The sequence below is a fragment of the Dendrobates tinctorius genome, unplaced genomic scaffold (genome assembly GCF_039654945.1).
Source record: "Dendrobates tinctorius isolate UK_male_01 unplaced genomic scaffold, ASM3965494v1 ptg000143l, whole genome shotgun sequence".
Classification (NCBI taxonomy): domain Eukaryota; kingdom Metazoa; phylum Chordata; class Amphibia; order Anura; family Dendrobatidae; genus Dendrobates; species Dendrobates tinctorius.
In genome coordinates, this window is record NW_027361810.1 from 8,838,458 (window position 1) to 8,852,287 (window position 13,830).

Sequence of the window (13,830 nt, forward strand, 5' to 3'; positions counted from 1 at the left end):
CTCCCTGTATACAGAGATACATGATAAGATCCTGTCTGCAGCCACCACTAGGGGGAGCTCCCTGTATAGAGAGATGCATGATAAGATCCTGTCTGCAGCCACCACTAGGGGGAGCTCAATGTATACAGAGATACATGATAAGATTCTGTCTGCAGCCACCACTAGCTGCAAACTGAATCTTATCATGTATCTCTGTATACAGGGAGCTTCCCCTAGTGGTGGCTGCAGTCAGGATCTTATCATGTATCTCTGTATACAGGGACCTCCCCCTAGTGGTGGCTGCAGACAGAATCTTATCATGTATCTCTGTATACATTGAGCTCCCCCTAGTGGTGGCTGCAGACAAATATTGTCATGTATTTCTATATACAGGGAGCACAAGTACAATTAACTGTAAATACACTTTCATCCTGCCACTCGTAATCTTTATTTGCTCTATTTTAGTTTGTGACTTCTATTCCCCTTTTGTTTTCCAGTACGAAGTCTGTCTGAATAGTAGCAGCCCACATGCCGGCGTGTTCCCAAATGATAACGATACTTTAACTGTGGACATTTACACAGGGGTAAGTGGAAAAGAACTGCACAATTCACATCCAAATCTGCACAAACATATTATGGGGTATTACAATCTAGTAACTTGAGGGCAAACATTAGGTCTCTAAATATTTTCTAAACTTTTGACAAGACTGAGCTTCATAGAACATTTTTTACCCCATAACATGACGATAAGGTGAATAATATACTGTAAGTTGAATCACAAAATCTTCAGTTTTACTCAAATTAGTTGATGGCAAATTTAGTACACCCCTCATAAAAAAAACACTGCATCTAGTGTATTGAATGAGCAACCATGATCTGTACGGATGGCACAGTCTTCTAGACCTAGAATGAACAAGTTGGCGACATACTACAACATCGATCTTTTTTGATTGTTCAACACCGATCTGTCCTAGAGCCGGGATGCCGGGAGAGTGATGACAACTGGACTCTTCAGACATTAGCTTCATATTTCTCAGTATGGGCTCCGGCACATTTTAGGCGGCTTTTTTTTGCCTGGGCATACCATTTCTCTGCGGTGTAAGCCATATTGTGTCACGGGAAACACTCAACCACTCAACCCGGTTCGGCTTTCTGCTTCTTTATATGACGGCAGTGAGCCTTCATGTGGACTTTCTTCCACCCTTCATTTCAGTATTCGCTGCGGTTTAGGTGGTATCTTCTGTGGTTGCCAGGATGTCTCTGTGAGATGTTGCAGTTTTCCATCTTTGTTACATTTTGTATCACTTTTGCTCCAGTATTCACAATTATAAGCCTTTCCTGATCTTCTTGCATCCTTCACCTTTCTTGTGAAAATAAATTTTCTTTCTCTGCTTTTGTGACATTTCTCTTCCATGTGGTGCCATTGCTGACAACATGAAGTGGGAAGGGGTTTTCTTTAAGTATTGCCCTCTTACAGTCACCCGTCTGCTGGTCATCAGTGTAATGAAGAATTAGATTTTCCTGTCGTTGAATTCTTGTTGATTAGAATTTTGTAGTCTAAACTTTAGCTTTACGCCTAATGCTTTCATTGGGGTGCACTCATTTTTGCAACATGGTCTTGAGTGAATTTGTTTGAAAAAATAACTTTTTTTGGTGGGGTGCAAAATATCAAATCTTGTCTTCAATCAATTTTGTTTGTTTTCTAATAGAAAATATTGAATCTGAAGTGAATATATAGTTTTTTGACCAATAAGTCGGGGTGTACTCCTCCTTAATGATGATCACTGTCTGTATATATCTGACCACTGTTCCCATTGTGCCCCTTCTGATGCCGCCTCTCCCTCTGCACAGGGCATTATCCTCGGCTGCTTCTTTGGTCCTGCCGCCCTCTACATCTGGGCAGTGGGCATCTTGGCGGCTGGGCAGAGCTCCACGATGACGGGGACGTACGCCGGGCAGTTTGTGATGGAGGTGAATATATTGGTCGTCGATACCTGTCCCCTATGTGTTATTTTTGTGACTTAAAGGGGTTTAACATTGCTGGACTATCTTCAAAATCAAAGTGCAATCCCACCCTCAGGACCACCACCGATGGGTGAAGGGTATTAATATCTACACTGCAGCGAACCCTCAGAAAAGTATTAGATCTATTTAGGTTGTTACTTGCTGGATTGTTCTTATTCACTGACAGCAAGTAGAGATCTTGAAAATAAGAAGAAACCGAATGGAAAATATCTTAGAAAGGTGAAGGAAATGTCCGCGATTCCTTGCAGATTCTTCTGCAGATTTTGCCCTTTGCGTCACGTACGGAGACACTGTAGATTATAGCGGTATAACGGTTCAGCTGTGATGTCATTGTTGTTCCTCCTCCATCTTCGCACTTTATAACCTACATTTTTATTATATCCAGGGATTCTTGAACCTGAAATGGTCACGTTTCTACCGAGTCCTTTTCACCAGGTCCTGCGCCATTATACCCACCATATTTGTGGCTTTGTTTCAAGATATCTCGTACCTGTCGAAAATGAACGATTTGCTTAACGTTCTGCAAAGCATCTTGGTAAATGAGGATATCACCAGATATTGAGGCACTTAATGCCTCGTGCTGCTGTAATATTATTCCTAGACGTTGCCTGTTATATCCTGCAGTCCTGCTGCAATCCCTGACATTCTGCTTAATTCCCTGCAGCGATGACATCAGATACATCCAGCCAATCACTGTGCCCGCATAGAGCGCACGAGACCAGTGATTGGCTGCAGCAGTTGTGTGGCTGTACGTGATGTCATCGCTGCAGGAAAGTAAGCAGAGACAGGCAGGAGAGCAGAGCGTAGAGCTGGAGATGATGGACTACGGGTCATTTTTTTTTATTTATTTTTTTCCAGCTCCCATTTGCTCTGCTCCCGATTTTGACGTTCACCAGCATGCGCCCCCTGATGCACGATTTCACCAATGGCATGTAAGTATCATGTGGATTTAACACAAACATGAATGTGCAACAATCTAATAAGAAAAGCAGTTGAAAATCTCAGATTACACAATATTCCATAAATTTGCAGCACTGGAAATCATGCAAAATTAAGTCACTGTGTACATACATTACATTACTGATCCTGAGTTACATCCTGTATTATACTCCAGAGCTGCACTCACTACTCTGCTGGTGCAGTCACTGTGTACATACATTACATTACTGATCCTGGGTTACATCCTGTATTACACCCCAGAGCTGCACTCACTATTCTGCTGGTGCAGTCACTGTGTACATACATTACATTACTGATCCTGAGTTACATCCTGTATTATACTCCAGAGCTGCACTCACTACTCTGCTGGTGCAGTCACTGTGTACATACATTACATTATTGATCCTGAGTTACATCCTGTATTATACCCCAGAGCTGCACTCACTATTCTGCTGGTGCAGTCGCTGTGTACATACATTACATTACTGATCCTGAGTTACGTCCTGTATGTACACAGCGACTGCACCAGCAGAATAGTGAGTGCAGCTCTGGGGTATAATACAGGATGTAACTCAGGATCAATAATGTAATGTATTATACCCCAGAGCTGCACTCACTATTCTGCTGGTGCAGTCGCTGTGTACATACATTACATTACTGATCCTGAGTTACATCCTGTATTATACTCCAGAGCTGCACTCACTACTCTGCTGGTGCAGTCACTGTGTACATACATTACTGATCCTGAGTTACGTCCTGTATTATACTCCAGAGCTGCACTCACTATTCTGTTGGTGCAGTCACTGTGTACATACATGACATTACTGATCCTGAGTTACGTCCTGTATTATACCCCAGAGCTGCACTCACTACTCTGCTGGTGCAGTCACTGTGTACATACATTACATTACTGATCCTGGGTTACATGCTGCATTATACCCCAGAGCTGCACTCACTATTATGCTGGTGCAGTCACTGTGCACATACATTACATTACTGATCCTGAGTTACATCCTGTATTCCACCCCAGAGCTGCACTCACTACTCTGCTGGTGCAGTCACTGTGTACATACATTACATTACTGATCCTGAGTTACCTCCTGTATTATACCCCAGAGCTGCACTCACTATTCTGCTGGTGCAGTCACTGTGTACATACATGACATTACTGATCCTGAGTTACGTCCTGTATTATACCCCAGAGCTGCACTCACTACTCTGCTGGTGCAGTCACTGTGTACATATATTACATTACTGATCCTGAGTTACATCCTGTATTCCACCCCAGAGCTGCACTCACTACTCTGCTGGTGCAGTCACTGTGTCCATACATTACATTACTGATCCTGAGTTACCTCCTGTATTATACCCCAGAGCTGCACTCACTATTCTGCTGGTGCAGTCACTGTGTACATACATTACATTACTGATCCTGAGTTACATCCTGTATTATACTCCAGAGCTGCACTCACTATTCTGCTGGTGCAGTCACTGTGTACATACATGACATTACTGATCCTGAGTTACATCCTGTATTATACCCCAGAGCTGCACTCACTACTCTGCTGGTGCAGTCACTGTGTACATACATTACATTACTGATCCTGGGTTAACTTACATCCTGTATTACATCCCAGAGCTGCACTCACTATTCTGCTGGTGCAGTCACTGTGTACATACATTACATTACTGATCCTGGGTTAACTTACATCCTGTATTACATCCCAGAGCTGCACTCACTATTCTGCTGGTGCAGTCACTATGTACATACATTACTGATCCTGGGTTAACTTACATCCTGTATTATACTCCAGAGCTGCACTCACTACTCTGCTGGTGCAGTCACTGTGTACATACATTACATTACTGATCCTGAGTTACCTCCTGTATTATACTCCAGAGCTGCACTCACTATTCTGCTGGTGCAGTCACTGTGTACATACATTACATTACTGATCCTGAGTTACCTCCTGTATTATACTCCAGAGCTGCACTCACTATTCTGTTGGTGCAGTCACTGTGTACATACATTACATTACTGATCCTGAGTTACCTCCTGTATTATACTCCAGAGCTGCACTCACTATTCTGCTGGTGCAGTCACTGTGTACATACATTACATTACTGATCCTGAGTTACCTCCTGTATTATACTCCAGAGCTGCACTCACTATTCTGCTGGTGCAGTCACTGTGTACATACATTACATTACTGATCCTGAGTTACATCCTGTATTATACCCCAGAGCTGCACTCACTATTCTGCTGGTGCAGTCACTGTGTACATACATTACATTACTGATCCTGAGTTACCTCCTGTATTATACTCCAGAGCTGCACTCACTATTCTGCTGGTGCAGTCTCTGTGTAGATATATTAGACAGCTGCATACTTTCTGTCTTTTCTGATCTTTGTGCCTTTTGTCTCTGCAGAGTCAGTAAAATAATCGCCATTCTGCTCACTGCATTGATCATCGTTATTAACCTGTACTTTGTGGTCGTGTATATCCCGTCTGTGTACTACACCGCGCTGTATGTGGTGGTTGGGATAATTCTCTTGTTTTATGGAGTCTTCACACTTTACCTGGTGAGTAAAAGAGGTGGTAGAACGTAAGACGCAGAATCTTTGGGGCCGATTCATCAATCTGTTTATGGAAGATTTCTGACATAAAACATTTAAAGAGTTGTAACATTTTTTGAGTAACGCAATGTGACTTTTGGTGTTTTTACTCCAATCTCTGCACTCTCCGCTAACGTGGGCTGAGCGCAGGCACGGTAGCTGTGCATTTCAATTCCTAGGCATTTTCAAGATCCCTGCTTGCAGTCAGTGGTTGGAATATTCTTGTTGCTATACTGTGCCTGAAGTCTGTCCTTCTCACGGCTGATGGTTTGCTACAATTGTATCCCATCTGTACAATCCTTTCTGACTTAAACAGCCTGGACCCCAGAATAATTTACTTTATCTTTCCTGATACACACTGGATACATTAGAAGCAAAGCTCCAGCTGTGAGATGTGTTAGATCTATGGAGGGCTTTCTGCTTCTAGATACTAAGAAGAATGAATGCTCCATTTACTGACAGCAAGCAGCGATCCTGACGTGAAATGTAAGGCCGGGATCACACATGCGAGAAACACAGCCGTGTCTCGCATGTTAATACCCGGCACTGCCGCCGGCACTCGGGAGCGGAGCGTGTGGCTCCATGTATTGTTATGCGGCCAAACGCTGCGATCTGAGTGCCGGCGGCAGTGCCGGGTATTAGCATGCGAGACTTGGCCATGTTTCTCGCATGTGTGATCCCGGCCTAAGGCCGGAGTCACACTGGCGAGGAATACGGGCGAGTGAGAGGCGTTAAAAGCCCGCATTAGACACGGACCAATGATTCTCTATGGGGTCCCTCGCACCAGCCGTATATTTCTCCTCCGTATCCTCCGCTCCGTGCCACTCGCAGCATGCTGGGACTGTCAGCGTACTACGCCCGTAGCACGCCAATGCAAGTCTATGGGTGCGCAAAAAATACGGATTACACACGGACCACACATGTGACTTGCGAGAAATACGCACCCGGTGTCTTTTAGCAAAGCCGGCAATTCAGTGCGCGATACAGTAAACTCACACTGACAGGTTTAATAAAGAAAGAAAGAATAGATATAGACACATTGAAACTGTTAAACTGTAAAGCGCTGCGGAATATGTTGGCGCTATATAAATAAAGAATATTATTATTATTATATACGCATTCTATGTGTCTATATCTATTCTTTGGTTTCTGTTATAAACCCTGTCATAGGGCTCCATTATATGTCCATTTTGCAAGCCGGCGAGAAAATCTCGCCATACGGATTACATACAGATGCTGACACGCGCAAAATACGTGACCACACCTTGATTACGGATGACACACGGAGCACTGTTTAGGGGCCATTCATCCGTATTACGCATGTAAAATACTGACCGTATTTTGCGTCGGTTAGTGTGACCCCGGCCTAACAGTTATGTTAGTAGTCGTTGTCAGGCTGTGTGCACACGTAGCGTTTTTTTTGTTTTTGCCACGAAAACGCAAAAAAAAAGCATCCCGTGCAATCCTATATGATTCCGCACATGCTGTGCTAATGCTGCGTATTTCTACATGATGGAATCGCATCACGGAAAAATACGCAGCATGCTCATTCTTTGTGTGGAATCGCGGGGATTCCGCCCACATAGGAATGCATTGTTCCGCTTACTTTCCGCATGTGGCTATGCCCACCATGTGAAAAGTAAGTGGAAAATTTGCGGATGGCACCCACGGTCTGGAGGAGAGGAGATTCTCCTCCGGGCTCTGGGTACCATATCCCTGTAAAAAAATAGAATTAGGCCGGAGTCACACTAGCGATTAAAACGGTCGAATGCAATGCGATAAAAAATCGCATTGCATTCGAACCCATGTTATTCTATGGGGCAGCTCACATCATGCGATTTTTTATCGCATCCGATCCTCGGACCGAGACAATCACAGCATGCTGCGATTGTCACCGATTTTCGGATCGGATTCCCCAATGCAAGTCTATGGATGCGATAAAAAAACGCATGGAAAAGGCACCAAACGTGTGACTTGCGATTAAATCGCACAACTTCTCCAGGTCTACAGGATAGGGCATCAGGCATTGGCATTGGATGTCAATTTGATGCTTAGATGCGATTAAAATTGGTTCCTTGCCGGAAAATGGGATGACAGACGGATCCCTGGCCAAGAATTCTTTGTGCGATTTCGTACCGTTAAAATGGGACCGATTTTTTAATGGTTGTGTGTGACTCCAGCCTTAAAATAAAAAATGGTGATATTCTCACCTTCCGGCGTCCCTCGCAGCGTCACCAGGCCTCAGCGATGCTCCCGGCAAGTCCCGTTCCCAGGGATGCCTTGCAACAATGACCTTTGATTACGTCGCGGACGTCATCTGGGGTCATTGTCACAAGGCATCCCTGGGAACGGGACTTGCCGGGAGAATCGCGTGGATCGGGAACGCTGCGAGGGACGCCGGAAGGTGAGAATAACACCATTTTTTTTTTTTTTTTATTATTTTTAACATTAGATCTTTTTACTACTGATGCAGCATAGGCAGCCTGAATAGTAAAAAGTTGGTTACACTCGTCAAACACTATGTCTGACGAGTGTGACCAACCTGTCAATCAGTTCTCCAAGTGATGCTACAGATCGCTTGGAAAATGCTAGTTTTTCCGCGGGAAAATCGCAGGAATTTAAAATGCGGAGTTCTCGCATATTTCCCGTGGCATGGAATTCCGGTAGAAATTTCCTCGGGAATTCCGGACGTGTGCACATAGCCTCAAGATCTCTGCTGTTACTGAATGAAGTTTCCATTCAGAGGCAGAACAGCTGCACATATTTAGTTCTGATCTCAGCTGAGAAGTGGAAACATTGTGTCCGGTGTGGACAATGCTCTGTGAGCTAATCGGCAGCCGCAGATACAAGTCTGGTACAATGTGTCAGTCTGGGCTGTTTAGCTCACAGAGGATTGTCTGGTGCAATAGTTATTTGTGGTGATGGTCTAAATGTCTGTTAACCCTGTATCTTCCTATATACAGCTCTGGACCTGCTGTCTCGCCCACGGAGCTGAAATTCTGTCCTTCGGACGCCACATTCAGTTTTCCTATGGTTTACCAGAGGACTCCAGTAATCCGCCGGGGATACAGTAGGGAGATCTGGGAACTCTGGACTGTTTGGATTGATATCAGAGGGGATCTCAAGACCTCTGGTCTATGCAGCGATGTTTCAGTGGCGCCATCTTGTGGTGGATTTATAAACTGCTGATGACACGACAGAATCGATAAGAATAAGAATTGGACAATCTTCTCCAGGATTTGGACATTACTAATAAAAATGTGTAAAATTGGACCACAGCGGACGCCAACTCCAGCACCCTCCAAAGGAGGCGAAACATTGCACTTCTGGCACTTTGAATTCTGCAAACTAATACAAATCTGTTTACGGATAAAATGGAGTTTGGGGCTACTTGTAATGAAAGATCCAGATTATCAAATTCTGGATAAAAGGAATTTTACTGTCTTCTGATTTGCAGGACAGAATGTGGTTACTGGATGAAAAATTAAGAGATTTTTTTTTTTAATTTGTTTTTTATTTTCGAATACCTCGCATTTTGTGATTGTAATTTTATGGTCAGTGGCTGCCGGGATCTTAAAGACAGAAGTCTTTTTCACGCTCTCCGTCCTGTGTATTTTCATAACCACTTATGGATTAACGACAGAAACAGAGCGGTTTACTGTATTGGTCATATGACTGATCATATGATTGAAGAAGCAATTTTTTTCTTTATTGTACATCCAGACATTTTGTCTGGATGCGCAATAAAGAAAAAATTGCTTCTCCGATTTTGAGTGCCAAGTAATTTTGTATATGTCTATGGGTTGGAAACCTTACTTGAGCACCAATTCTCCTCTGTTTTTCTCTGGAGTGCCGTGTTTTTTTTGTATACTGATTATATGATTGATCATATGATCTCCAGGATCACATATATGTGTGAAAAAACTACAGTGTAAAATAATAAAGTTTTATAGTGTTTTTTTTTTTAAAGGTATAGCCCAGAAACAAAAAAAAGTTAAGAGCATAAATTAAAAAATGCACATAAAATAACTGAAAATTAAAGTGAATACAGAAAGGTTATAATTACCAGAAATATCAACTAATATTCAAAAAGGAAATTATTTTTTGTAACTTTTTTTTTAATAAACTGTCACCTTAAACAGTCTAAAAAAAAGGTGAAATTATGTCTATAAATTAAAAAAAACAGCAATAAAAAAAACTACGGTAAAAGTCAGAAAGGCACAAAAGTAAAAACGTTATTAAAAGCCTAAAAAGAGTAGGTGGTTTTGCAGGTTTTTACAATGGTCAGAAAAGGGCTTTATTCTGCTACTTCTCTCTGCAGGGTTTTATAGAAGCGATCATATCATTTCATAGTCAGGTTCCATAGCGGAACTTTACAAAACTTTTTTTTTTTTTAAAGTTTTTAGAAAACTATAAAAAGAATATTTTACCCCTTACAAAATGCTAGTAGAAAAAAAGAAGTTCTGCAGATGCACAAACTATACAGTTATCACATTTATCCTTCATGAGAAACTTCCTAAAAAAAAAATAGTTTGAGTCTTAGAAAACAGAATAAATAATTGGAAAAGATTTGTTATTTTACGACAATGAAAGCTTGAACTTATCCCACTAAAACAATCCCTGACAGATTAAAGTATAAAATGTTACAGAAAGAAAAACAAATAACTTTTTATTTAAAAAAAAAATAAAAAAATGCTGGTTTAGAGTGAAAAAGTAACAAGACTTACAACAAATATTTTTTCACAGCCATAATTGTAATAATTCGGAGAATTAAAGGAGTTGTCGACTCTAAGGGTGTGTGCAGACGCTGCGGAATCCGCTGCGGATTAATCCGCACGGATTTTGCAAAAACCAAAAGACCTGCGGATTATCTGCGGTTTTGCCTGCGGTTTGGTCCTGCGGTTTCACCATCTCCACAATGGTGGAGATAGGAAACCGCTGCGGATTCCGCAGAAAGAATTGACATGTCAATTCTTTCTGTGGTTTCAAAACCGCAGCAAATCCGCGCGGATTTATTCGCACCGTCTACACAGCGGTTTTTGGTTACCATTCATTTTAATGGTACTGTACACCGCAGCTAAAACTGCTGCGGGTCCACAGCGGCCGGAACCGCAGCGGAATCCGCAGCGTGTGCACATACCCTAAATAAAGTTTTGCTTGTTGCTTCAATTATATGTTAAAAAAACTAACCAAACTGAGCGTTACTCACCCTCCCTGGGTCCAGTGCTGAATGTTCACCACGGCCCCCGGGTCTGTTGTTCGGCTGCATCCAATCACTGAGCTCAGCAGTTCTGCAGATGTAAACAGCACAAGCCACTAAGCTGTTTGGCTGCAGCGCTGTTGATGTGAAGTCACTGCTGCAGACAATCAGCACAGTGCACCCGGAGAGGGTAAGTCATTTTTTACATCTACAGTATACTGCACACTGAAGGCTGCAAAAACAATAAAAAGAACAATTATACAATAAAAAGCAGCAAAACCCCATATGTGTGTGTGTATACATATATAATGATAAAGAAAATGAAAACAAGTTCAACCCAACAAAAATGTTACTTTTTTCACATTAATAATTCATTAATGAAATGGTGCTATTAAAAACTATGATTACCATACGGTTCATAGAAGGAAGGAGCTACAGACCCTCTGCCCACGTTGGGCAGCAGCCGATAAGGATGGTAGACATCACGTTAGTAGATGACAGCCAGTCTTTTTTCTGTAAAGCCCTGATACCATCTGCCCCCCTAGTTACTATATGCTGTACTCCAGTCACCACTCAATCTGCATTTCCAATGTATTGGTTCCACATTCATTGCTGGATGTTACTGCTGCCCCCTGCTGGTTTAGCAATGATGTATCCACAGTGACATGATATAACACCATCGCCCACCAGGGGACGCCTGTCAGATTCCAGACAGTAGCCATCATTTTTGTGAGTGCAGCTCCGGATGTGTGTGGAGTACAGCATATCGGTGCAGGAGGCCGTGGGACTGTGATGTCCGATCTGTGGAGTTCTGTGTCATATGGTGAAGTTACCTGAATTCAATAAAACTAATGAACCAAAATGCGTTTGTCTTTGTGTTCTACAAATAACCTACATTAAAACAGCGCCTCCAAACCGAGGCGAGAGGGGTACAAGTAGCATCAGCTAAAATTAGTGTCTTCTTTTATAGATGGTTGTAGGTTCCCCCAGAACTTCTTGTGGGGGCTTCCTCATTCCTGATGGGCTAGCGGACATCCTGAGCACCAATGTTATTCTTCCTGGTGGACCAGAAACCACTCTTCTTTCCCAATATCCCAGTAGGAACCGCATTGGCTTCATTGTACCCATTGGTCTAGTGAGGGACTCGTTTTCCCCAGTGGTCTGGTGTTTGAAATTTTAACATATGAAAGGAGTTATTATTATTATTAGCTATGAAGATCCACGACAGATCTCATTATTTATATCCGTAGGAATCTTTATTCCCCTAGTCCTTAGTGGGAGCCTCTGATATTCTTTATGTTTCATCCTGATACTGTCTAATAGTATTTAATATGGGCCTCATCATCCCTGATGATCTAGTGGGATCTTCAATGTTCCTAATTGTCAAGAATGATCTTCACTGCCCCTGATGCTTTAGTGGGAGCCTCATCGTTTCTGACAGCCTTTCCTTATAGTTTAGCAGGAACCACATCACTTCTGGTATGGCCTCAAAGTCCTTGATGGGGGGCTTAGTGTCCCTGATGATCCAGTGGGATCACCACTGTCGTTCCTAATCGTCCAATGGGAGCCTCATTGTCTCTGAAAGTCTTTCTTATAGTCCAGCAAGAGCCTCAATCCTTCCTGAACTCCTTGATGGGGAACACATTGACTCTGATGGTCTACTGGGATCATCAATTACTCTAGTGGTCTCAGAAGACCCTCTGTGCCCTGGATGCTGCAGGGACATTGATAGTTTCTATTTATAATTCATTAGGAGCCTCATTGTCCCTGATGGTCTAGGGGGATCATCAATTACTCTAATGGGCCTAGAAGACCCTCTGAGGCATGGAGGCACTGCTGAGCGGTTATGGAAGCCCAGGTTGCTTTGTTAGCAGCCTTCAGCTCGTCTGCATTGTTGGGTCTGGTGTCTCTCGTCTTCCTCCTGACATTACTCCATAGATTCTCTATGAGGTTAAGGTCAGATGAGTTTGCTGACAATCAAGCCCAGTGATACTGTTGTTTGTACACCAGGTATTGGTACTTTTGGCAGTGTGGACAGGGGCCAAGTCCTGCAGGAGAATGACATTTCCATCTCCATAAAGCTTGTCGGTAGAGGGAAGCATGAAGAGCTCTAACATGTCCTGGTAGGCGGCTGCGCTGACTGTGATCTTGATAAAACACAGTGGACCTACACCAGCAGATGACATGGCTCCCAAACCATCACTGATGGTGGAGACTTCACACTAGGCCTTCAGCAGCTTGGATTGTGGCCCCTCCACTCTTCCTCCAGACTCTGGGACCACTGACCACAGTCCGGTTCTTCTCCTTGGCCCAGGTAAGACGCTTCTGGCGTTGTCTATTGGTCATGAGCGGCTGACACAAGGAATGTGACACTTGTAGCCCATGTCCTGGATACGTCGGTGTGTGGTGTGAAGCAATGGCTCCAGCAGCAGTCTGCTCCTTGTGAGTCTCCCCCATATTCTTGAATGGCCTTTTCTTAACAATCCTTTCCAGGCTGCGGTTATCCCGGTTGTGTTAGGATGGCGGAACGCACCAAATATAAAATAACAGGAGGTGCGTTCGCCGCCTGGAGTCCACCGTGCGGTAGGTGACAAGACCGCTGCTGAACAATGGCAGATGCACCTAATCAATGAGGTACTGCGCTCGGGTTAACGTCACCCGAACGCTAAGGACGGCTCTGTTCTGGCACAGAATCGCAAGAGGCAATGTGATGCCGAGACGCGGCTCTGTTAATGTCACAGAGGCCTGCGTGTGGCGTCGCAACAGCGACCAAGAGTAGCTGCGGTTAGTGCAGCGCAGCGGCAGGTAAAGCCGCAGAAGTCGGCGCTGAGACACGGGCGCCGACGGACGCTAGTGTAGGCGAGGATCACGTGGCGTGTAGCTTGCCACAAGCTGAGACTGACTATCCAACTCTTTGTCACCATTCGTAATATCCGAGGGAAGGGGTTTCATAATGCGTCAGTCACCAGTCCACACACAGCATAATATGCTACACTAGCGCATCGCTGAGCCGCCATGCGGGCTTTTTATAGCGATGCGCTTCCGGGACCTTCTATTAGCTTGGGAAGGA

At 43.7% G+C, this 13,830-nt stretch overlaps 1 protein-coding gene across 1 annotated transcript in view; it reads left to right on the forward strand.

Moving 5' to 3' along the window:
* Positions 1-11,622, forward strand: part of SLC11A1 (solute carrier family 11 member 1) — a 47,840-nt gene extending 36,218 nt beyond the window's left edge. Inside the window, exons 10-15 of the mRNA XM_073545392.1 lie at positions 477-563; positions 1,831-1,950; positions 2,390-2,539; positions 2,863-2,936; positions 5,374-5,527; positions 8,524-11,622. Coding sequence (XP_073401493.1) covers positions 477-563; positions 1,831-1,950; positions 2,390-2,539; positions 2,863-2,936; positions 5,374-5,527; positions 8,524-8,634 — 696 coding nt within the window. The 3' untranslated portion in view covers positions 8,635-11,622. The remainder of the gene's footprint in view (positions 1-476; positions 564-1,830; positions 1,951-2,389; positions 2,540-2,862; positions 2,937-5,373; positions 5,528-8,523) is intronic.
* Positions 11,623-13,830: the final 2,208 nt, after the last annotated feature.